General features: G+C 38.1%; 1 protein-coding gene across 1 annotated transcript in view; it reads right to left on the bottom strand.

Annotated features, from left to right (window-relative positions):
* Positions 1 to 6423: 6423 nt before the first annotated feature.
* hace1 (HECT domain and ankyrin repeat containing E3 ubiquitin protein ligase 1) overlaps positions 6424 to 23906 on the bottom strand; it is a 39722-nt gene continuing 22239 nt past the window's right edge. Inside the window, 10 exon segments of the mRNA XM_042490274.1 lie at positions 6424 to 7471; positions 7474 to 7519; positions 11559 to 11672; positions 11759 to 11829; positions 14561 to 14659; positions 16979 to 17110; positions 19308 to 19504; positions 20608 to 20757; positions 20886 to 20973; positions 22004 to 22101. Coding sequence (XP_042346208.1) covers positions 7415 to 7471; positions 7474 to 7519; positions 11559 to 11672; positions 11759 to 11829; positions 14561 to 14659; positions 16979 to 17110; positions 19308 to 19504; positions 20608 to 20757; positions 20886 to 20973; positions 22004 to 22101 — 1052 coding nt within the window. The 3' untranslated portion in view covers positions 6424 to 7414.

Genomic DNA, 23906 nt, shown 5'->3' with positions numbered 1-23906 from the left:
TTGTCCTAAAATCCTAGAAACGTGCTAGAATCTTAGAAATGTCCAAAAATCCAAGATATGTCTGAAATTCCTACAACCGCAAAATTCAAGAAACATCCTAATGTCTTAAAATCCAAGACATGTACTAAAATACCAGAAATGCCTTAAAATCTTTGGAATGACCTAAAATCTGTAAAAGGTGCTAAAAATCCACAAAAGGTGCTAAAATCCAAGAAACGTGCTCAAGAGTGCTTAGAGTCAGACAGATGTGTTGTGGATGAGTTGGTGGGCTACAAAGTGGAAAGAGGGTAAAAAAGAGAAGTCATTTCGAAAGTAATATGCTGATAAACAGTGCAAAACAACACAGAGCACAAAGACAATCAGGTGCATCTGCAGAGTGGATGTCTGACAGTGACAGTGCTGGCTGGATGCTGGCAGGGCCACAGAGGCAGCAGAAAATGTCAGCGCTCAGTGAAAGCCGGCTCTGTGAGTCCTCTGTGCTTCAGCATGAGCAGCAAGAAACAGGTAGCACTAAAAAAGCTGTGACCATGGCAATACCAGACTATGTTGTGAGGAAGGTGTTGCTATGGCAAGCATCCTGTGTTTAAAGAAGAGTGCAGTCCATTATTGGTGAGGGGGAGGGGTTGCCATGGGGACCAGGTACCGTGGTGAAGAATAAGGTTAGACAGATATATGTGGGTTTGCCAGTAGAGCCGGCTTTCAGTAGAAATCAAATATTAGCCATTGGTGTCGGCCATGGTGATTTTTATGTGTCCTGGTCTGATTTTAATGACATCATGAGATCCAGGCATCAGTAAAGATTCGTCTCCTTCAGGCTTGATTAAACAGACCGTTAAAAGCTTTCAGTGGAGAGTTCTGCCAAAACAAGGAAAAACATTGAAGGGGGGGGACGAGGGGGACGAGGACAGTGTCATCAGTGCAGGAGTTGCTGGCAAACATTCTGTTTTTGTTTTAAGTTGATTTGGATAAAGTGTTGAGTGACCGTCAAACCGTGAGTGATAGACACAGGTGTGAACGGCGAGTGTTGGCTGTCCACTTATGTTGGGATCATGCTAATAGCAGGTATAAATGAGCTTGGTGATATTTACAGCTTTAACTACACTGACAACAATGTCTGGCATAATAATAGAGTAAAGCATGCTTTGGTTGTTGCAAAGCGGCCTCAATTGGTAAGTTTTTGGTCAGCTAAAAAAAATCCCACCTACAAAACTCTATGAGTTTAAGTTTACACTATATTTGGAATTACCAACAGAGGATTGGAGCAGTTGTCTCAAAGCCACCAGACTCCCCTGACAAAAAACACTAACTGTATTTTGCAAAACACAGGAGTTGGTTTGTGTGCAAGGTTGAGTGTAGATTATATATATATTTATAAAGGATAGTATGCTAAACTTTGCATAAACTGAAACTGATACTGATTTTTTTGGATGACTACAACACATTTTGCTGCTGACCCAGTCTGAAGTATACAAATCTTAGCTTCCGCTGAAAATGACAAGTCATGAAAAAGTTTCAAATATCTCAACTAAGATAAACAGATAAATATAGATATTATATAAATATAGAAGTAAATAAATAAAAATAATGTTAATCATGGTCTAAAAATCAAGTCAAGTAATATCAAATGAGGTTGCCTGTCAGTCATGTGATTCAATAGATTTTCTTTTTTTTAAAACCAAAAACGCAAGAGCAAGACTGAATCCTTTTTTTTTAACCAGAATTATTTGTTTTAATCTGAATAAGAGTAACTGGAATATAGTTTTTCATATACTGAATATTTCAGTTTGTCAGGTATAAAACATTTTCCAGGAGGGGAAGTCACCTCACATGACTTCAGCTGGATGGTTTTCAAAATAAAATGTCAGCTGTAATTTCAACATTAACATTTAGGTATTCAGTGTCTAATAAGATATTTTATGTTATTATGGTTATTACTGGCTCTGTGCTTTTTTCTCTCCAGGATTTATGTGACGCGTTCAGAGCTTTCAAATAGTGTTTTGTTGCTTTGCAGAAGATTAACATTTCTGTAACGAGGCATCGATTGGACTGCTGGTTGGTGCTGTTTTCTGGAGAGGTATCAATATGGGGCTTGAAAAAGCTTTCCTGCTCTGATGCTACAGCGAGGTGAAAAGCTAGGCTGAGGTCGCAGCCGCTGTAATGTGCTGTCAGGACACAGCTGCAGCAGATGTTGGACTCACTGAATGCTGGTTAGGGGCCATTTAGCACCAGTAGACCTGCTGCTCTAAACTGGTGACCCGACACAGCACTCACGCGGTGGCCACATATGTTTATCCAGGGGAAAAAAAAAACAAAACACACACACGCACGCACGCACGCACGCACGCACACACACACACACACACACACACACACACACACACACATCCTCTTCTCACGTTCAGTACCTCCTTCTTATTCATGCAGAAACAGGAGAGAGATTCTCTTCCGCAGCTTGCCGGCAGCTTCACCAAATCACCTGGATTGTCAAAACAAGTTTTATTGGATAAAATCTCAAAGCACAACATTTACAGTATTTATGGTAAAATACATCATTTGATACTGAAGATGCTTACAGAAAGATCTATAAAGGCTCCATATTCAATAAACATTAACAGCAGTTCACAAAGCAGTTTTCAGGCGAGGCCTTCAAAAACAATACCAACGGATAATACAAAATATCAAATCAATATGTGCACTCCCTTTACAAATGGAAACAAGGAAAGGCATCATGATCCCATCTCTTTGAGAATAAAAACACATTTTCAGCATGTAGGCAAAAATACAAATAAGAAAAGGTCTTTAAAAGGATTTTGAGGTTTTGGCACAGCAAGCCAAACATTTGACATGTGCATGTATTGTAGGCTCAAGATTGCTAAAGAAGGTTGCTGTGCTTTCATTAAGCAAAAATAAGCAAAGTAAAAAAAAATATTACATAGCAGACATGCATCTGATGCTGCACGGATGGAGCGGCGTGTCCATGCAGCGGAAAACACCTCTGCCTGAATTGTAATTCAATTTATTTTTGTTAAAGAACAAAAATTTTAAAAAATAAATCACTTAATATTTATGCTGGCATTTATTTGAGTATTTGTATTTATTTGGTACAAGTAATAGATAATTGATTTTTAACTTTTTCTGCAAAGATAGCACCCATAGTATTGGTACTGGCCAGTTGGCTTCTTTTTTTAAAACAACATTAATTTGATAAGTTAACCATTTGAAACCGGGAGCAACATCACTTTTTGTATTAAACCCTTTGAACCATGAGCAAATTTATATGATTTATTTCAAAATATTTCATAAATTACAAGAAATTATAAGATTTAAAAATTATCCAAAAAAAAAAAAAAAAAATAGGGAAAAATGTCTAAGGAAAAAGGAAAACAAAACTAGGGGAAAACTATATTTATGACTATCATAATTACACATTTACAATTATGTTACAGAATTGTTATAATTTCTAAGCACTTTTTTAAGTCTTTGACTTTTGAGCAAATGAGCAACTTTGTAAGAAATGCAAATTGCAAGAAACTGGTAGATTTATAAAATTATTTTTAAAAAGCAAGGGAGAAATGTCAAAGGAAAAATAGGGGAAATTAGAATTTATAATTCATGCAATTCATCACAATCATGATTACATATTTAAACTTATGTTACCAAATTATATTTTACAGTGCTTTTCTCCAGGTCATTTCCTTTTCTTGCTTTCCTTCTTTCCTTCTGTCCATCCATCTGTCTGCCTGCCCACCTGCCTTTCTTTCTTCCTTCCTTCCTTTCCATCTTTCCTTCCGTCTTTCTTACATATTTTATGTTTTTTATTGTATTTTTTAATTTCTTCTATTTCATTTATTGCTCACTGCCTTCTTCCCATGTTTCTGGAAGAAATCAAATTCATTTGCTCTGGTTTAAAAGGTTTCGTATCAGGATGTGCCAGGATTATAGAACAACACAAAGGTTCACAGTAAATATTTATTCAGTGTTATTCGCTGTCTATTTTCTGTAAATGTGTTGTTTCACCAAATACACAGGATAAATATTTGGTCGGAAAAAACCCTGAACCCTTTACTTTTTTGGTGAATCGAAACATAGATATATTCAGACCAGAAACACTGACTAAATGAAAAGTAAAAAAATATAGGGTAAAATAATACAATAACAATAATAATAATAATAATAATAATAAGTGACAATAATTACAACAACACTATTATTAATAATAATAATAATAATAATAACAATAACAACAATAATAATATTGAAGGATAATCATTATATTTTTATGAACACAAGAGCTGCAAAAGTTAATTGGTAAGTTGTCATGAAATTAATTGCTAGTTTCGAGGTAATTTTTTTTAACCCCTTGCCCCTTTTTTTTTTTATTTCTTTCACAAACATGGAAAAAGGCAATGACAAACTTAAGAGGGATTGACCAGAAGTGTGTAAGAAATTAGCAAAAAGTACAAGAAAATAACCTGAAAATTAGCAAAACATAAAATAAATTTTAATAAAATATCAAAATGTGTGTGTGTGTGTGTGTGTGTGTCTGTGTGTTAATGACTTGCTTAAAAATGATAATTCTATTTTAAAAATAAAGTATATGATATGATAATTTTAAAAAATTGTTCTTTTTTATGTTCTATTCCCCCCCTAGCTTTTTAAAAAAATATATTTATATCTACTAATTTCTTTTAATTTGCAGGATATTTCTTGTCAAGTTGCTCATTTCCTTTTTCCGTTTTTTTCTTTTTTGTTTCTTTAAATAAATCAAACCAACATTTTCAAGGTTGAAAGATTTAAATATTCTTGAAACATGTCTGAAGGCAGCACAGAACAGTGATGTTGATCCAGGTTTTTAAGGGTTTAAAGAAGAAACTCCAGATCTTTAAATGTGAATATTTTTTGCTTTCTATTTTCTCTGCTATGATGGTAAAATCAAGCTCTTTGGGTTGTGGACAAAACAAGACATTTGAGGACGTCATTTTGGGCTTTGGGAAACACTGATCAACATTTGTTACTATTTTCATGACATTTTTTTAGACCAAACTATGAGGAAAGTAACTGAGAGTAGTCGACAGTGAAACTAATAGCTGGTTGCAGTGCTGAACACTCCCATCCACATATTGGTAGTAAGTAGTACATATTGATGGTACATGTTAATACAACAGCATGCGATTAAGGACAATTACAATGCGTGTTTGTCCTCTCTCCTGGTTCAACATGTGTTCAGCATGCACACAGCCGGCTCCATAAAGAAATGTACCCAGTGTGCTGTGGGAGAACGTAACCATCATACCCACTTTGGGATGACTTGGACCGACCTGATAAACCAACATCAGTGTTGGACCTCACCAACGCTCCTGAATGGGAACATTCCCTTCAGTCTGAAACAAGCAGCACATAACGACCCTCATTTACCAAAGAAAGAGACTACAGGAAACCAGTTTTGTGGTCATTTCCATGCAAAGCTCAGAGTTTATCATTGGTGACGTGAGTGGAGGATGCGGGCAAATCTCACGTCTCACGGTCTCAGCTCACAAGTTTGAGTCAACGCGGACTGACTAAATTAAGGATTTATCAGCACATGTTGCTTTGGAAAAACTAACTCGCCTTTTCCATTATGGCTCCATAACACGCCTACGTGGCCTTCGATTGAACATCACTCAGTGGAAACACAGTCATCTCACAATTGTGTTTTATCAACATTTCAAAAATATTGCTTAAGTTTTGCACAAATCTGTAATGGAAACCCTCCTAATGTCATTATTTAAATACTAGCAGCCTTAGTTATTACATTTATGCTGGTGTTCGGCTCAGACACAGGTGGTGCATCTGTGTCTCCTCCATCACCTGTTTAGAAAGCAGAGCCCCGACACTTATGTGCTCTATGTTCTGGTACAATTATAAGCTTTTATATGTATTGTAGGTTAATATATTACTAGGATATGTCAGCTATTTCTGTATATATCATGGATGTATTAATTAAATATTCCAGCCTAATCAAGAGTTTGATTGTCCACTGTAACCCGGTTGATTGCAGCATTGTTCTCTCTCCAGACTTTCTTTCTTTCCTTACTTCCTTTCACGCCTTTCCTCAGGCTGGCAAACACAACCATTGGTTAAATTTCAGGATGCCAGTGTTTCCATTTCCAGCTCAGAGAAGTTTCTCCTCCTGGCCTTATGTCATAAACTCTTGGAGCGAGACCTCTAAACTCAGAATATATCAGGGCATGCTATGGAAATGACGATTCCACGGTTACATTCATCAACATCCAGTCATTTGTACACTCGTGAGATAAAATTCATGAATCACCGACCCTATCGTAGGATGATTTCCGCACTCGGATCTGCACTGGTATGTAGGCTGGATTGATAGATGAGGATCGTTGTCTCTGGTTTTAGAATGACATGATCGGATGTTTTAATATGAATGTTACGCTGTCCACAAACTTTTGGCCACATAGCGCATTGGTTTGATTGTATTTCCTGGTGTTTGGCTTATTGAAAATAAAAATATTTTTGGTTGATTTACTGTGCGATAAGGTATCAAACAAAAAAATCAGGTATGATATTGGCAGCTTGGCTCTGACAGTGAGTGCTTTTGATGGAGAAGAGTCACTGATACAACAGCGAGATCAACGCAAAAAAAAAAAAAAAAAAAAAAAAATTACAAATGAGGCAAAAATGTAGACTTGTTCTATTCTTCCAGTACATGTGGGCCTGGTGCTGATCCATTATAGAAACCTGCACCATGAAGCTGAAATATGGATATGATCCAGTTTGACTGGTCTGAATGTTTGAAACTGATCTATTCTGCACTGGTTCCTTATAGAAAGCTCCGTAAAAACAAAATGGATATTTGACATTCAGTAAGCATGCATGGATATGTTATTATCATTGGGTTGTTTTTAAGTAGAGGATTGACAGTACAGCGCCTTGCAAAAGTAATAACCCCTCTCTGTGTTTCTCCAATTTTGTTGCATTACAACTTGTAATTTCAATCGATTTTTATTGGGAATTTTTGTATCGGACCCTCACCAATTTTGTCTATTTTGTGTAGGCTGATTACACAAACCCCCCAAAAATCCATTTTAATTACAGGTTGTAAAAAATGCCAAGGGGGCTGAATACTTCTGCAAGGCACTGACATATAAATGCTGTTTCTGCCTTAAATAAATGCATACATGAAAATAGTCAAATTTAGAGCATATAGAATAATTCTTGGCATAAATGACCAAATAGAAGCTTCGATAGTAAAAATAGAGGTTGTGGCACAGCTGTGGAGATCCAGAGCCTGTCGTCTCCTCTGTGCCTCTGCAGCAGCTCCCTAAATAACAATCTCCCTTTTTTTTTTTTTTTTGTCCAGCAAAAGCAGCGGCTGGCTACAAAAAGAGTGTCCGCGGAACTGATAGGATGTTCACGCCATGGTGTAGCCGTAGCTCCCACAATGCAGCGCTACCAGCAGCCGGTCCCTCTCAGGACCTCCTGGCTCGGGTATTCGGGGAGTTTCAGCATGTTGATACTGTGGAGAGGACACAGAGGACAGAGGGTGGGCTGGGCTGCTGGTCATGATGACTCATCTGCAGCTGCTGGAGGAGCTCTGATGTCTCATAGCGATACAAATAAAAGGGCTGCAGCCGTATGAATAACCTGTTGCACATTCAAGCATGCACAGACCTCTCCCTGTTTTTTAAACTGGGCTGTCAGAGCTGGAGGACGCTGCTGCCCACAGCCAAACACAGAAGAGACACACTGCCCTCTAGTGCTCAGTCACATCTGTCAAAAGTCCCTCAGTGAAGGCTTGTCCAGTGACTCCAACTGAGTCTCCGTGTCTGTTTATTTCTTAACCATTTGGAGCATTTTACGCTCTTCTCATTCTTCATTTTTTTTAAATAATTTTGGTTGTTTTCATGCATATGGAATACATTTTGGTAAGATGTAGTGTAGTTTTGTTCAATCTACGAATTTCCAGCTCAGCTCCTACAATAAGTCTAAAATACACTGTAGAAAACTAAATAGTTACATTCAGACTGTTAAGGTCAAAAAATGCTCCATTGAAACCCATTGAAACTGACTTGAACTGATGAAACTGATTTTTGATCCCACAGCCATCAAAGCATAAAAACATGCATTATATTATTTCTGGGTGTCATTCTGGGCTTTTGCCTTGGAATTTGTTATTTTTGCCATTTTCCACCTGATGTCTTTTTTTTCCCTTTTTTTTATCCATATTTGGCATCTGGAGAAAATACATGCTATTTCCACAAGGTGCACTGCCACAATCTATGTTACTGCTAATCATTGACATATCCCAGCCTGTGATCATCAAATAAAAAAAAAAAACCTTTGCATGTAGTATACTTAAAATAATAAATTTTTGTGTTGCTTTTTTTTATCTAGAAAGACAGTAGCATTGTAACAAAAACCTGACATTTTAAAGTGTTAAAATTCTGAAAATTAATGAATATTTCATATTTATGATTGGGACCGATGCGGCTAAAAAAATAAACTCAGTTAAAGTAGATTATAATATTAATGTATAATATTATAATCTAATATATAATATTATATATAATCTGTAATATTTTTTAAAGCCTGAAAAGCACATTCTGTGTGCAAAGTGGTATGAGTGTGATTATTTGACACTGAACATAATGTATAGAAATCAGTTTTCCTTCTAATCATTGACATATCTCAGGCTTGATAATAAAAAAAAACTACTTGGCATGTAGAATATTGAAATTATTTTTTCATCTAAAAACATAGTGGCATCATGACAAAACCCTGGAATTTACCGGGTTAAAATTCTGAAATTAAAGAATATTTGACATTTATTTAAATCATATTAAATTCTAATATTTTTTAAAGCTTGATTTTTAAAAGTGAATTACCATCACGCAGTCGTGTGCCTCAGTACTAACAGTGAAGCTGCGGTTACAGTTTACATCTCTGTCTGCAAAATCATGGACTTTCACCCCCCAAACCGACTGCAAGATTTATGCAACCAGCACAGTTTTAACAGACTGAAAAGTTTTTTTTTTTTTTTTTTTTTATGTGGAACATTATGATGTCACAGTGAGGTTGACCTTTTGGACATAAAATATCAGCACTTCATCATTTTATCCTGTTAAACATATGTGTGTAATTTTGTCATAATTACTATAAGAATTACTGAATTATGGCCTAAAGCAGGATTGACCACCAAATTCTAATAAGTTCATTGTTTAACTCAGCGGACGTTTGTGTCAAATTAAAAAAACTCCCTCGAGGTGCTCTTGAGATTACACGTTCACAAGAATGAGACTAATGAGGTCACAGTGACCTTTGACCACCAATATCTAATTGCTTCATCTTTGAGTCGATGTGGACATTTGTGTCAAAATTTCTAAAATTCTGTCTAGATTTTGCATTAACAAGAATGAGACAGACAAGCCTATGACCACCAAAATCTAATCAGTTCATTCTTGAGTTCAAGCAAATGTTTGTGCCGAATCTAAAAACATTCCCTCAGGTGTGCATTAACTACAGGTCATAAACTTCTTTTTAAAATATGTAAAAAATGTGAAATTCTGGATTATTGCATCAGTATCATCCATGAAAAGCAGTAATTATCTGCTATCAGTATTGGCTGAAAAAAATACACATCCATTATCTGAAACATTTCCAAAAATGTTTCAGATCTGTCATTCAGGAATCTGTCATTTTAATACAGAACACTGTAACAGTGCCGTCATTTCCCCTTCATGCATGCATCATTGTGGTCATCTGACAGAGGATTTCATAAATTAACCTTTTTATCCAATTAAAAGCCACATTTTTACAAAACACATTTGAGATCCTTGTCATTTTTAAAGGTATGTTTTAACATGATGAAGAACATCAGTCATCAGACGTCTGGATCTGACATTATCCGAGAAACAAGAGCTGGTCTGCCAAACAGCTTCAGAGAAACAATGTTTTTTTTTAACATGAAACTGCATTATTCAGTGTTTTTATGGGTTTTAATTACCAGGCTAATTTGTTTTGGAGAGGAAGAGACCTCTGCAGATAATCCAACATCTGCTAAAAACCTACTGAACAATGAACACCAAAGAAGCTCTAGCTGGGAGAAACTGACTGAAATGACAGAATTCCTCTGTCTTATGTTTCGACTGGGAGACCCATAGTGGCAGAAAATTATATATTGTTTGTTTAAATGGGTTTATCTTGAAAAGCAGTTCCTCTAGAGATCAATAACTGCTTCTAAACTCAACTATTTAAAAGAAATGGCTAATAATACATCATTAAACACAATTATTTATTTATTTATTTAAATTACCAAGAAGACTACGATGAAATTTCATGGCAAAGACACACTGCAGCTGGGCGATATGGCTTAACATAATAACAGAATAAACTAATTTGACTACTAGAATACAAAATTATTGGATGAACTGCAGTCACAATAAAGTTAAATAATTACTTTCATATAGTAAAGTTAAATAAAATACTGTTATAATAACATTTAATAAAACATGGTTATAAGGAAATTAAATAAAGTACTTTTATGATGATTTTTTTTTAAAAAGTATTATTATAATTAAATAAATCAAAGGGGGACCCATAGTGCTTTTATTTTGAAGGACCTGGTTCGTCTCAAGCAGGAAGTGTCGAAGCTTTCGGTCAACATTTGGATGTTAGCAGAGAGTTAAACAGATACCGTGGCACCTTCAACTATAAGGATTCATTCACTGTGAGCGGCAACAAACTAACAGAACTAACAGAACTCGCTCTGCTGCTCTGTGGTCCCAAAATGTGACTAAATAGTTATTATTGAAGCTCTGCAAATATAAACACAAAGCCTCACCTGCTCACATTACTGCCACTACCACTCGTTAAGTTAAACTGTTACCGCAGTGACATTAAACCTGGTGATTTATTCTCTGTAAGCTGGAAACAAACTAACAGCTCTCCAGTTTATAGATCAATAATATTTGAAAATCCCAGTAGTGCTCCATGGTCGCAAAATGTGATTAAACAGTCACAATCTGGAGCTCTGCAAAAGCCCTACTGTGTGTGTATGTGTGTGTCTGTATGAGAGAGAGAGAGAGCCTTAGGACGGAGCACGAGAACCTAAACGCTGGTGGCTTATAAAGGCAATGTGACAATTTCAACTCAATGTTCGTGATAGTTATATAGTACCTGCAACAAGCCATGAAACCTTAAGTAAATTCTATGTATCATCCATCCCCAAGACACAAAATGTAAAATACACAGTTCCTGCACTCTATAAACATATCACAAAAAAAGGCCCCAATGAAGATCCAATGGCCTACTGACAGCAGTCTGTTACATGAGTGTCCAGTGACAGAAAAGACTTAAAATTGGACAGCTGGACTGAGCCAAGGACAAAGACTGCTGATAGTGATACCAGTGACTAAGACTGAGACATGTACAAGTTAAAGCTCCCAGTAGACCATGAGAAGTTGTGGAAAATAGAATAAACATCTCCAAGAGGACTCAAGACAGAGACTCACATTCTACGATAGAACTATGTAAATGAACAGAAAGAGAGTCATTACCAGGTACTGGAGGTAGGCAGTAGGTTGGAGGTGTATGGCACTGCAGCAACGGTGAACTTTTGTAAACCACTGCCTCCCATCAGGTAGGCGAAGCCGCCATGAGGAACCCTGGAGCTGAGAGGGAAGGGGAATCCATTACTTATGATTAGACATTCCCAGATTTCTATATTAAGAACTCGAGTTTAAACTGAGAAGCAAACCTTCCAGTCACAAACTGAAGCAGAAGAACCCGTTCCTCCTGAGTCAGACTGTTCACCACCACCCAGAACCACTGCAAGGACACACACACACACACACACACACACATACACGCACACACACACATACACGCATCAGCTGATGGCAAACACAGTCAGCTGAGGGGCTTCGGTTCACAGAGATGTTGTTGCAAAGTGACATAAATACACTTCTGTTAACTTGTGCACAAGTGAAACAGTTCTGACGACTGTTGGGAAATTATTTCTCCTCAATCAACCATCTTCTTTAACATCATCTTCATCATTCCTCTGAGGAATTTGTTTTTTTAACTCTAAGCTGCGCCCTCAAGAGCTTAATCCTTTAACACCTGGATTGACATCAGTTTTCTTGTGTGGCGCTCTGACACCGTTCACAAGCTTTCAAACCTCAACAAACTGGTTTGATTTCTTTGAGAAAAAAAAAAGTAAACAGCAACTTGGCCAAAAAATTATACTGCACATTACAGAAATTGTTAAAAAGTGACAAGAAAATTCCCTGAAAATTATTAAAACAACAAAAGAAAGAGAGAAATATTAGAAAATTGTATATCAAAAAATAGGGAAAAATGTCCAGAAAATTATATTCATAATATTATATTGATGTATGTAAGTTTAGTTACAGAAAAAAAATACTGTACATGTATTACTTTTATTTCTGTTTTGTTTTTTGTTTTAGCACAACTTTATTCAACTCACCCTTTACATTTATTCAGGTTTAAAGTTATGCATATTAAGGGTGGGTTGCTTTTAGTGACAGGTGGATGCTGTCCATTGACAAGTCCCTACCATGGTGACAAGGCTAATTAACATAACCACGGTGTAACCCCAGATTCACAGAGTACAGGTGTAGCTAATGCTACTACTACTACTTTCAGTGTGTTTTCAGCAGAGATGCTTGATATTATATGCATGTCATCTGTATCCACAGATTTTGGCTTTAAAATGAAATATCTATATTTTTAAACATGCCAATTTCTGCTGAAAAACGTATATATATTTTTTTTAATTGACAAAGTGAACATGTAGAAAACATAAACCCTAAGTTAAAGAATTTTTCTTATTTTGCACAATAAATGAATATTGCGTACACTGAAAAGTATTACATTGCATGTATCGGCCAAATGAGCTGTTTAAACTCTCTGAAGCCGAGCTTGTCACATATGACAAAAATGCCCATTGTTTACAAACAATTTCACAAGTTTTTAACCATAAATTGTAGCTTTTTACATTTTTTTTCTTGCTGGAAGGTAGAGACTGTGCCGATCTAATGTGGCTCTTGGTGCAATCTTAGCCTTTACCTAAGCTTTCCTATCCAGCCTGCAACTCCTGTGTCTTTTCCAGGACTTTGTACAATACATCCATAGTCATAGATCCAATAGATCCAATATTGATTGTCTTTTTGTCTATATTTTATCCATAATCAGTCATTTATCATCACAAGCTTTGTAAACTATATATCTTATAAATGTTTTGTTTTTTTTGTTTTAGGGAACAAAAAAGCTGAGTTCTGTATTGCAGTGTGTGTTATTTCAGTAAAAACTATGAGATTAAATTTTCTTTTATTTATATTTTGTCTTTATATTCCCATCACTACTTTTACATTCAAGTGGCATCTCTGCAGTACAAATATTTTTCTAAGTGCATCTTGTTTTAATGGTTTCAAGCTGGTGTCTGCCACCAAAAAATAGCATTAGCATTAGCATTATCGCAGTTAACCCTGGATGTAATGCTAACCAGCCTAGCAGCTACCATTAGGGTTATCTCCACCTAAATCTAAAGAAATCTATATATAGTCACTTCATGCACTACAAATCAAGCTGGCGGTGACTAAAATGCCAAACTGGAGGCTTTAAAATTAGAGTTCACACACCAACACATGATGTCATGGTGGCTATGTTCATTATTTATACACTCCATAGTATTTTCACTGTGGGTTGTGAACATTTGGACACATCATTGAACATCATTAAACTGCTCCCAAATTTGCCTTTTAACTCTTTTCAAAATATAAAATGATGCTCCAGTGTTCAAAGTGCTGGGCTGAAATAACACATTCACTTCATTCACTTGACTGGAGTGTTCAGAGGCACCTGCCAGGATCAGATTCAGGTTCAGGCAGATTTTAGAATTCAGTTTCAGAAAGCAAAAATGCAAAGTTTGATGAATAAAAGCATTTTTTCAATTATTGTGTGTTGCGTGTCTCATTATAATGATCGCCAATAAAATGAATTAATTAAAAAGCGCAAAGAAAGTGTCAGCACGGGAGGAACTTTTACTTTGTAAAACCTCAGGGAGCTATTTTTATTTATTTATTTTTATTTAAATTTTCACTTGCCTTTATAAAGAGAAGTTGCTGGGAACTTTCTGTAAATGATTTTGAAAGTTTCAGTTTTGATTAAACAGTTGCTAAAGATAGGAAGATTGATGACAGAAAGATTTGGTTTTTATTGTAAATGCATATTGGTTCCAAATATGGGTTTTTGGTCTCATTAACTACTAATAATCAGTATCAGTATCAGCCCTGAAAAACCAATATCAGTGGATCCCTCCAATGTACAGACAGACATAAGGACTGAGGAAGGAGAGAGCCAGCGAGCTGATGTCTGACCTGCTGTCACACTCATTAGAAACACTGACTAATTGAAAATGTGATTTTCTTGAGTTTTTTTCAAAATGATTCATTTATGCAATATGGTGTGACTAACTGGTAAACATCCCCGTCACCACATGATTCACCCTCAGAGGCTGGCAGAAAAAAAAGCCCACCTGGATGACTGGCTCCTGAGGGTCGTAGCCACTGGTGTACTCAGTGTTCCTGCACCAATCCTGCACATCGATCTCTGGCATCCCTGACAGCAGGAGCTCCTGCATACGCGCGCGCACACACACGCGCGCACACACACACACACACACACACACACACACACACACACACACACAAAGGAAAAACTCCAGCTAAAAACACGTTGACATTATCAGCAGCATAAATCCCACAGTTTAGTTGTTTCAGCCCAAAGTGTCCACATCTGACCTGATCAGTGCTGTAGTTTGACAGATAAACTGGTGATCTAAGACAGCTTCTTTACCTGCATTGATTCTCTCTGAATGCTCAGATCCAAGTTTTGCCCTCCGGATAGAGATTTCAAGAGTTCACCTTTGAGTTTGTGCCAAAAGTGAGTACTGATCTGATACCAGCACTCTCTTTAACTCTCATTTCAAATCAGTAAACCTCACTGCGGCCAGCTCATCTGAACTGAAGTTTATTGGAAGGTAATATGAGTCAAAGAACGCTGTGGCTCTGAAAAAACAACTGGCTGGCTGCTGCGGCTCCACCTGGCAGCCGAACCACTGAGTTTCTGTAATGACATTGACTGAGAGGCAGTATTTAATGCAGATCAGTCACACCTACATAACAGCTGCTGCGCTGGGAATCAAATCTAAACACTGATTGGCAGTGTTACTGTAATCACATTACATTTGTTAGTAACGCAGTAATGTACGGCATTGCTTTGAAATTCACTCAGTACATTTACACAATGTTAGAAAAAGTTGAATTATTGTGTTAGTCTGCCTAAAAATGGACTTTTAAAACCCATGTAAACATGTTGATTTGACTGAAATCATACTAAACCGAGTGTAGTCCGACTAACACCCAGATAATGCAATTGGAAATCTAGATATTCAATTAAATTTATTTATAAAGCCCATTATGACAAAACACAATTTTCCTCAGAGGGCTTTAAAGCATACGACATCCGTCAGACCTTAGACCCTCACGTCGACTAAGCAACCCCCCTCCCCAAAAAAAACAAAACTGGACAAAAAAACAGTCATATAAGTCATAATCTATCATGTAAACACCTCAGTTGGACTTTAACTGGAAAAGGTGATCTGCGCATGCTCCTAGTCACCACTGGTTATAGTTAGGGACTGTTTGTTATTTATGAGGGGGGAAGGAGTGCTGGAAAACAGGTCAGTAACTGAAAAAAAATGCAAGCATTGACGTGACGTGACGTGACGCAGCAATTTTATTGTTATTGTAAATAATACTTATTTAATAATATTGCAACTAGCTGAAAGGGGGCATATCTCCACCTGCTGTGATGGAGTCTGACATATTCCCATCAAAAAATGAATTCTCCCCTGCTGCTTGTATACTGAGACAAGGACAGCAGCCACATTAAATGACCTAAGTGAGCTATAACCATGGCTCCACTGAACTGTGCATGTAAACGTACTGAGTGTTCACATTATGCTCACTGATCAAACAATTATGTTGCTAACTTGTGTCACGTAGTTTCTTTAATTATCTGAATAATGAAAGAGAGACTCCTGTTCATGAGGTATAACTGCTGCTTTGGTGATAAACATGTCAACTAAGCTGGAGCAGTCGGTTGTGTACACATTGTATCAACGTGTTTCTCAATACTGTGGGACTTGTCTCCCCTGTCTGTGGCACTCAGCCCATTGGATCCTATATGAAGCTTTAAAAACACCTAACAATGCATAGTCTCCTTTTTTAAAAAGCTCTCACTTCCTGAAACACTGTGGTTTTTAACTAACATTGCTCAAGCGAGGGGGGGGGGGGGGGGGGGGGGGGGTTGTGGGTAAAAGATCATTCCTCTAAAAATTAAAATAACGGTATGCACATTCATCACAGCAATTCAGAGGTCACCAAATTTGCACGTGTGAGTTCTTTGTGAATAAGAAAAATAGAGAATCTTTCCATCCTTCTCCTTTAACTCTAGGTACACTAACAGAGCTGAACGCAGCTGATCAGAGTCAAACAGCTGTTGTGCTGTGAGAACACAAACCAGGCTGTTGAGTCGTCAGTTGTCCTGCGATGACAGCGTGGCCGAGACATGTCCAACAAACCCGAGGCGGGATAATCATCATGCCACACTATTGATCTTTGCACGAGTGAGCACGTAAAATCTGCCGACACAGTAAAAAAACCCTCTAATGGAGTTGGAGAAGAGGGATGGGCTTCAAGGTGACCCTCGCACCCCACACCCCGCCCCATCCAGACATGGCAAATCAATCCCTGCATCAGAGGCGAGCTGAGCGGGCAGGAGGAGGGGGGACAAGGAGAATGCCAACAGTGAAAGGCAATGGATGTGAGGAGGAGGAGGAGCAGGAGGTAAAGTAGGGAGAGAGGAGGAGGTCGGAAGGAGGATGACTAACCAATTCATATTCGTCGAATAGCTGAATGAGTGAGGGGGGAATGAAGGTGTGGAATCCTTGCAGGAAGCCGTTTATCTGAGGCTGGATGGCTCGCGTCATCCTCAGCTCCGTCACCAGCTGGACGTACTCGGCCTGAGAGAGGACACACACACACACACGCACAGAGATCAAAGCCTTCAGAAATACTGATGGACAAGAGAGAGACACCGCTCAGAGAGAAAGACTCTGTTGCTGTTGGACAGACAGTGCCCTCTGCAGGAACACTGCAGCACTGCAGCCTTTAATTAGGACTGCCTGCAATGAGCCGAAGGAGACAGATCAATCACTCAGAGGAGACCAACTCTGGATGAACAGAATAGAAGAGAACTTAAACCAAAACAACCGCATCTTTAAAATTGGACAGATTTTTGATTTTTTAAAAAAGTCCGCTTGTGGTTTTGCAGTAACATTGTCCGGCAGCGGAGCAATGCCATCTGATTTTGTACAATCTGTGAGCTTGGAGATGCATAGACAGACCATTTTATTTTCTATTTGCATTTTCTTGAACGGCAATGTAGAAGTGAGATGGCTTTTTAAAAAAACTAGGCCATCTATGCAGTAGCTTGCTGAGATAAGTGTGACCATGACCTTTGACTTTTTAAACACAAGATTCTAATCAGTTAATTCTTGAATCCAAGTGGACAAATTTAAGGAAATTCCTTCAAGGCCATCTTTGGATATTGTGTTAATGAGAATGAGATTGATGAAAGGTCACAGTGACCTTGACCTTTGAACACCACATTTTTACTAGCTCATCATTCGGGCCAAGTGAATGTTGGTGTCAAATCTAAAGAAATTTCCTTAACGTGTTCTTGAGATATTGTGTTGAAAAGAATAAGAAAGACAAGGTTATGGTGATCTTGACCTTTGACTTGTGACATCCAAAGTCTAATCTGCCCATCACCGAGTCAAAATGTATATTTGTGCTAATTTTAAAGAAATTCCCCCAAGGCATTCTTGATATGTTACGCTCAAAAAAATGGGTCAGACAGACAACCCTAAAACAATGCCTCCAGTCTCAGCTTTCACTGACGCAGAGGCATTAAAACAGAGAAAAGGAGGCTTTTGCTCACGAGATAGAAAAAGTACAACTACCAGTATGCAGCTTTTAGGTTCCAAACATGGGTGTTTTGTAGCAACCTGTGTATTTACAGCATCTTTTTTTGGGCTCCAGCTTTCCAGTGGGGATTGTGTCCCCAAAATGGAGTATTTTAATCCAAAACATGTTCTTTGCTTTCTTTTAGTTAGTTTGTTTTTTTTTAAAGATTTTTTTGGGAGGGATTTTTCCCTTTATGGATAGGACAGCTATAGAATGACAGGAAACTTGGGAGAGAGAGGTGGAGTGACACGCAGCAAAGGGCCACAGGCTGGAATCGAACCCGGGCCACTGCAAAGGCCTCAGCACGTACTCTGGCAGGTGAGCTAGAGGCCGCCCCTAACCAAGTGGTTTTTGTGCCTAAACCTAACGATATGTTAACCACAGCATTGTTGAAACGTAAAGCGTGGTAAAGAGAAACATTTTCTTCTGGTGAATTGGCTGGAGAAATCGTAAATAATTGGACAACAGCTTACCGTTTGGAGAAGTTTGTCTCCTTTCTGCAAAAAGCCCTGAAGACAAACTTCTTCCATGTGCCTGGTTTACATGCAGTGTGCTGACCTGGTTACTGTCAAATCCTCATTTACACCAGACACCTTCCCCGACCAAAGCGTACTTATTTGAACTTGAGAAGCGATACACGAGGCTACATCCTGACAGCACATTCAAAGAACAGGCTGTGTAGTCAGAGTACATTTTGTCTTGCAGCACAAATGGATCTAAAATGTACTAACAGTCAAAACTGTGGACTTATTTGACTTTTTGAGCAGCTGCTGCCAACCTTTGCTATTTTTTTTTTTTGTTTTTGTGACCGTTACACAAGAAGCTTTGTCTCCTTGATGATTTTTCTTCTTCCGGAACAATGCAATCATGAGAAAAATCAAATAACAAAGAAAAAATATATATACATAACAACTACAGAATTTTGTTTCTGATTAATTCCCTCTCCAACAAACATGTCACAACCCCACCCAGCGTTACAAACCCCTAAATGAGAAACCCTTTACAGTCGTTATTTACCTGTAATTGCCATCCAATGAAAGAGTCTGTTTCCATTAAACTCTATGAAGATATTTTTAGTGACTATAAAGTATTACAATCTATCACTCAACTTTTCCTTTCACTAAACAAACTACATGTTGTGTTTTGTTGATACTGTGAGACATGATGCCTCTGACTGTGTCTGTGACTGACCTTGTTGTCCTGGGTGACCAGGATGCTGGTGCCTCCAGGTTTAAGCGGCACTTCCTCCATGGCCCCGAACACATCCGTCTCCACAGAGAAGGTGAGCTCCAGACCCAGATCGCTGATATCGTTATCCAGGATCCACTGCAGGTTCTTGGCATACTCTGGATCAATGGACGACACGTCCTGGTAGTTCACTGGGATACCTGGAAAATGAAAACACACACACACACACACACACACACACACACACACACACACACACACAAAAAACAATATAAACATAGTAATAAACACAAAATATGACTTTCACATTAAGTAGAGCTCGACTCTTAAATTTCTCACAGATTTTGTCAAAGCTAGGTACTCATATTAGAATATATATATACACATACATTTAGAGGTTAACTTCTGGGGAACATTAATGGTGTGCAAATCAACAACAACAACAATTTTAACAGCTGTGAAAGACTGAAAAAATAGTGCATTATTTCTGTCATTCAAACTGCAATTCTACCCTCTTCCACAATGTGGGTTACAATAGCAGAGTGGCGCTGTCTGTTCTTTTCACTAATTGACTGCACAGGCAGAAGAGGCAAGTCAACGCTAAGTATTTTTATACAAAACAGGCACGGGCAATGAGATTAAGGGCTCTGTCAGGCTCCACATATGGCAATTCTAAACGCCCATGTGCAATTTCAGATTGACTGGGAGAAAAAGGATGCAGTCAGACAGGCGGACTGAGTTTCTTCATTTTATCGTAGGGTATTCCATATTTAAGGTAATCCAGTACTATCACTGCCATGTTAATGCTGGGTAGTTTGTTTATATTAATCCAGGACCCTCATGTTGACCCTGACAGCACTAAAGCTCATGGAGTCAATGGAGTGCCAGACTAAAATGAAAACACCTCCTGTATTTCACCTCTACTGACTGTTGGGCTTTTGGGTGTTGGGCTATGGAAAGCAACATTAACTGAAACTAACATCACTGACCAATATACAGACAACAATCACCCAGATTACAACTAATGTACTGCTTTGAAATTTTCATGCAAGACATAAAGTTAAACTGACTATTTTTTAATATATTTTCTACTCTGATTTCACCATCAAAGGAAAGAGTGAGTCCTGCTGACACCAGCACTGCGTGTGTGAGGTAACTGTGTATTTAATGTTTCATGCAAATGTAAAGGGTTAAAGGTGGATGACCCCATACATAAGGGTTAAAGGTGGATGACCCCATATATTTATTATCTACCAGGACACTAGTCTGACTCATATCTACATGTAGGTATGAGTTCTTTTACCTAGAATGTGTTTGTAGAAGGAGCGGGTGAAGTAGATGTTGACCAACTGTCGGTGGTACAGAGCCAGACCCAGGATCTGGCCTGCGAACCGGAAGTAGTTCAGGTGGTCCGGGTTTACAGATGAGTTACTGTTGGGTTGAAAAGTGGTACCTGTAAATCACACACACACACACACACACACACACACACACACACACACACACACACACCTTCAGTCTGTGGGATACGGTTCTGAGCATCATACTGAGTGTTATCACAGTAAGGAAAAGGTCAGGTACCATCAGCTGACTGAGTGAACAGAGCATAGTCTGGGTTGATGATCTCATTGGACAGGATGTCAAACCACTCCCGCACAACACCCTGGCCCTGAAAAACACAGAAACTAGAATTACCACCATGCCCTTGTATGCTAAACATGCACCAGTCAAGTTGCACTTACAGTTGACATCCATGTGTATGAAAACATGGAGCAATTCATTATTTACTCTTATTAGACATTTGTGTAAAATTTTAGTGTGTGAATTCTTGAGTTATGGCCAAAAACATGTTTAATCAGTTCTTTGTTAACACTAATTGGACGTTTGTATCAAATTTAAAAAGATTCCCTCAAGAAATTCTTGAATATTGTGTTTGTGAGAATTGTCAGTTCAATGTTGAGTCCAAATGAATGTTTGTGCCTGAAGAAATGTGAAGAACTTGAAGAAATTCCCTCCAGGTGTTCTTGAGATATTATATTCACAAGAATAAGATAAAGCAAGGTCACGATGATCTTTCACCACAAAAATCCAATTAGTTCATTCTTGAGTCTAATCGAAATTATGTCACAGATTTGAAATATCCCCCTCAAGGTGTTCTTGAGATATTGCGCTCACAAGAATTAGGCACACAAGGTCATAGTGACCTTGACCTTTGAGCACCAACTTCTAATAAGTTCATTGTTGAGTCCAAGTTAATATTTTGTGCCACGTTTGAAAAACATCCCTCATAGTGCTCTTGAGATATCACACTGACAAGAATTAGGTGAATGCAAGGCCAAAGTGACCCTGTACTTGGCCCGCTAAAATCTGATCAGTTCATCCTTGAGTCCAAGTGAATGTTTGTGCCAAGTTTGAAAAAAATCCCTCCAGGTGTTTTTGAGATATTGCGTTCACAAGAATAAGACAGTGACCTTGACCTCCTAATCTAATGTAATGTGGCTGGACGTATAGATGGATGGAAAAAAAAACAAAAAAAATGCCCCCGGCCATAGCTGTGGCTGACAGGAAGGCATAAAAACTCAACACAACACACTGCTGAGGACTCACTGAGACATGAGACTGCAGATCCATCAGCTCAAAAAGGCCAACACAAACAGAGTTATATCACTGATGCACTCATGCACTGTCATATGACCCACCATGCCCTCCTCGCCGTGGAAGCGAACAGCGATGCCCTGTTTGAGTTTCTCATTGGTGGACTTGGAAACCATCTCACAGCTGCTCCTGAATATGGACTCTGTCAGTGAGATTAAAGACAGAGTTAGTATTAGGAAGATGAGGTAGGTGAGGAGTAAAATATGTGAAGAACAGATGGAAATAAGGTGGAACTACGAGCATTTTTATCTTTTACCTCATTACCACATTTTGTACAAACAGCTTCAGTAATTTTGCAGTTGTATCCTTCCACTCACACCATCCATAGTGGATATTGTTGGAAATCATTTGTGGGGGCAGCAAACAAGGTAGTTCTTAAAGTTTCTGTATGTGACATTCAGAGCACATATAGTAGATTTTCAAAAACAAGCCACAGGCCGCTTAAAACATGTCAAAGGGCCACATTGTTCCACTGGCCAGACTTTGGACATGTCTCATGTAGCTAAACATGCTCATGTGTTTTCGCTTGGAGTTTGAACACAGCATAAGGCCTTGCTTGGACCAACATAAGTTGTGCATATAAAAAAAATCATTAATTTCCGTTAGACCTGTGTGTTGGCAGAACAAAGGTGTCAGCAGTACACTGTTAAGGGCCGTCAATACCAAGCACTATAACTATAACCACAACTATAAAGATAAAGATGTGAGCATCCACACTGAAGAATGATAACGGTCTGTAAACAGTGGCGCAGAGCACGCGCTACACACTCCACAAAAATGGATGTTGGTTAGCTGCTGCTGCTGTGCGCTGTATTACAAGAGCTGTTTTCTTCTAAAGACAAGTCTCATTCATCCTGACTCAACATCAGTTTGTAGACTTTGTGTCGATGGTAAAAGAGGACATCAGTAAAAACAAAACCAACTTTAGAAACCCCATCAATGCCAGAGACCGTTTGGCTGTATGTCTCAGGGAAAAAATTACTTCATTTAATTGTCATCCGCAGGTCAATAATAGGTCATATAGCCATTAATAGGTGTGACTGAGTGATGATAGTATGTAAAAGGTTGTTCCTAAATCCTACATGAGAGAGATAAGCTGCAATTGAGACAACAATATGATCAGCACTCCCGAAACTTTATTTTGAAGGAAAATGTTCCTGAAATGTTCTGATGACACCCAAACTGAACACTTCGGGAGATCAGGGACTGCTGCCCCTAACAGAGTTAACCCATGACATCCCGGATTAAGCTTCGGGATGGGCAGACCTTGTTGGAAGCCATAAGGACAGAAGACTGATGTAAATTCAAAACATGCACTGCAGGAATTTTATGATGCCACCAGCAGCAACATCGCCAAGCAACCTGATGGAATTTTCATAGAAGCTGCTGATTTTAATCAACTCATCCTTCAACTCCAAAGATGTAGCAGGATCAAGGACAAATGTAAATTGTAATAAATGTAATAAATCTACCTTCAATTCAAAGGATTTTGATCTAAATTCAAAATTTGTTCTGTAGCCTATAAATCAGCATCTTAAGGTGATGTTTTTAAATCAACACTTTGGACTTTTTTCTTCCTTCTTCTCCTGATAGCAGTTAACAGCTCCATCTACTGGCCAGAATCTGCTACAGTCAGGGAGACTAATCATTTATTGTTGACTAAATTCACAGAAATAAAAACAAAAAGAAAACCAAATCGAACATATTTTTTAACATGAAAACAGACATTTTGTGGTCCATATTAGATGTTAGGATCTATGTCAAATGTGATGTATAAATAAAACAGATTCTGATTGGCTGTGAGTAATTCTATCGTTCATGAAATCCCTCTAGGAGTTATCATAACAATGGATCCCTCTACACACAGACAGTGACAGTGCACTATGAAATATCTTATAGTAAAAAAAAAAATATATATATATATGTTTTTATTATCTCAACTGGACC

The sequence above is a fragment of the Plectropomus leopardus genome, chromosome 7 (assembly GCF_008729295.1).
Source record: "Plectropomus leopardus isolate mb chromosome 7, YSFRI_Pleo_2.0, whole genome shotgun sequence".
Lineage (NCBI taxonomy): Eukaryota > Metazoa > Chordata > Actinopteri > Perciformes > Serranidae > Plectropomus > Plectropomus leopardus.
Note: the sequence above shows the minus strand (reverse complement) of the source record. Positions and strands in the feature narration are given on the sequence as shown.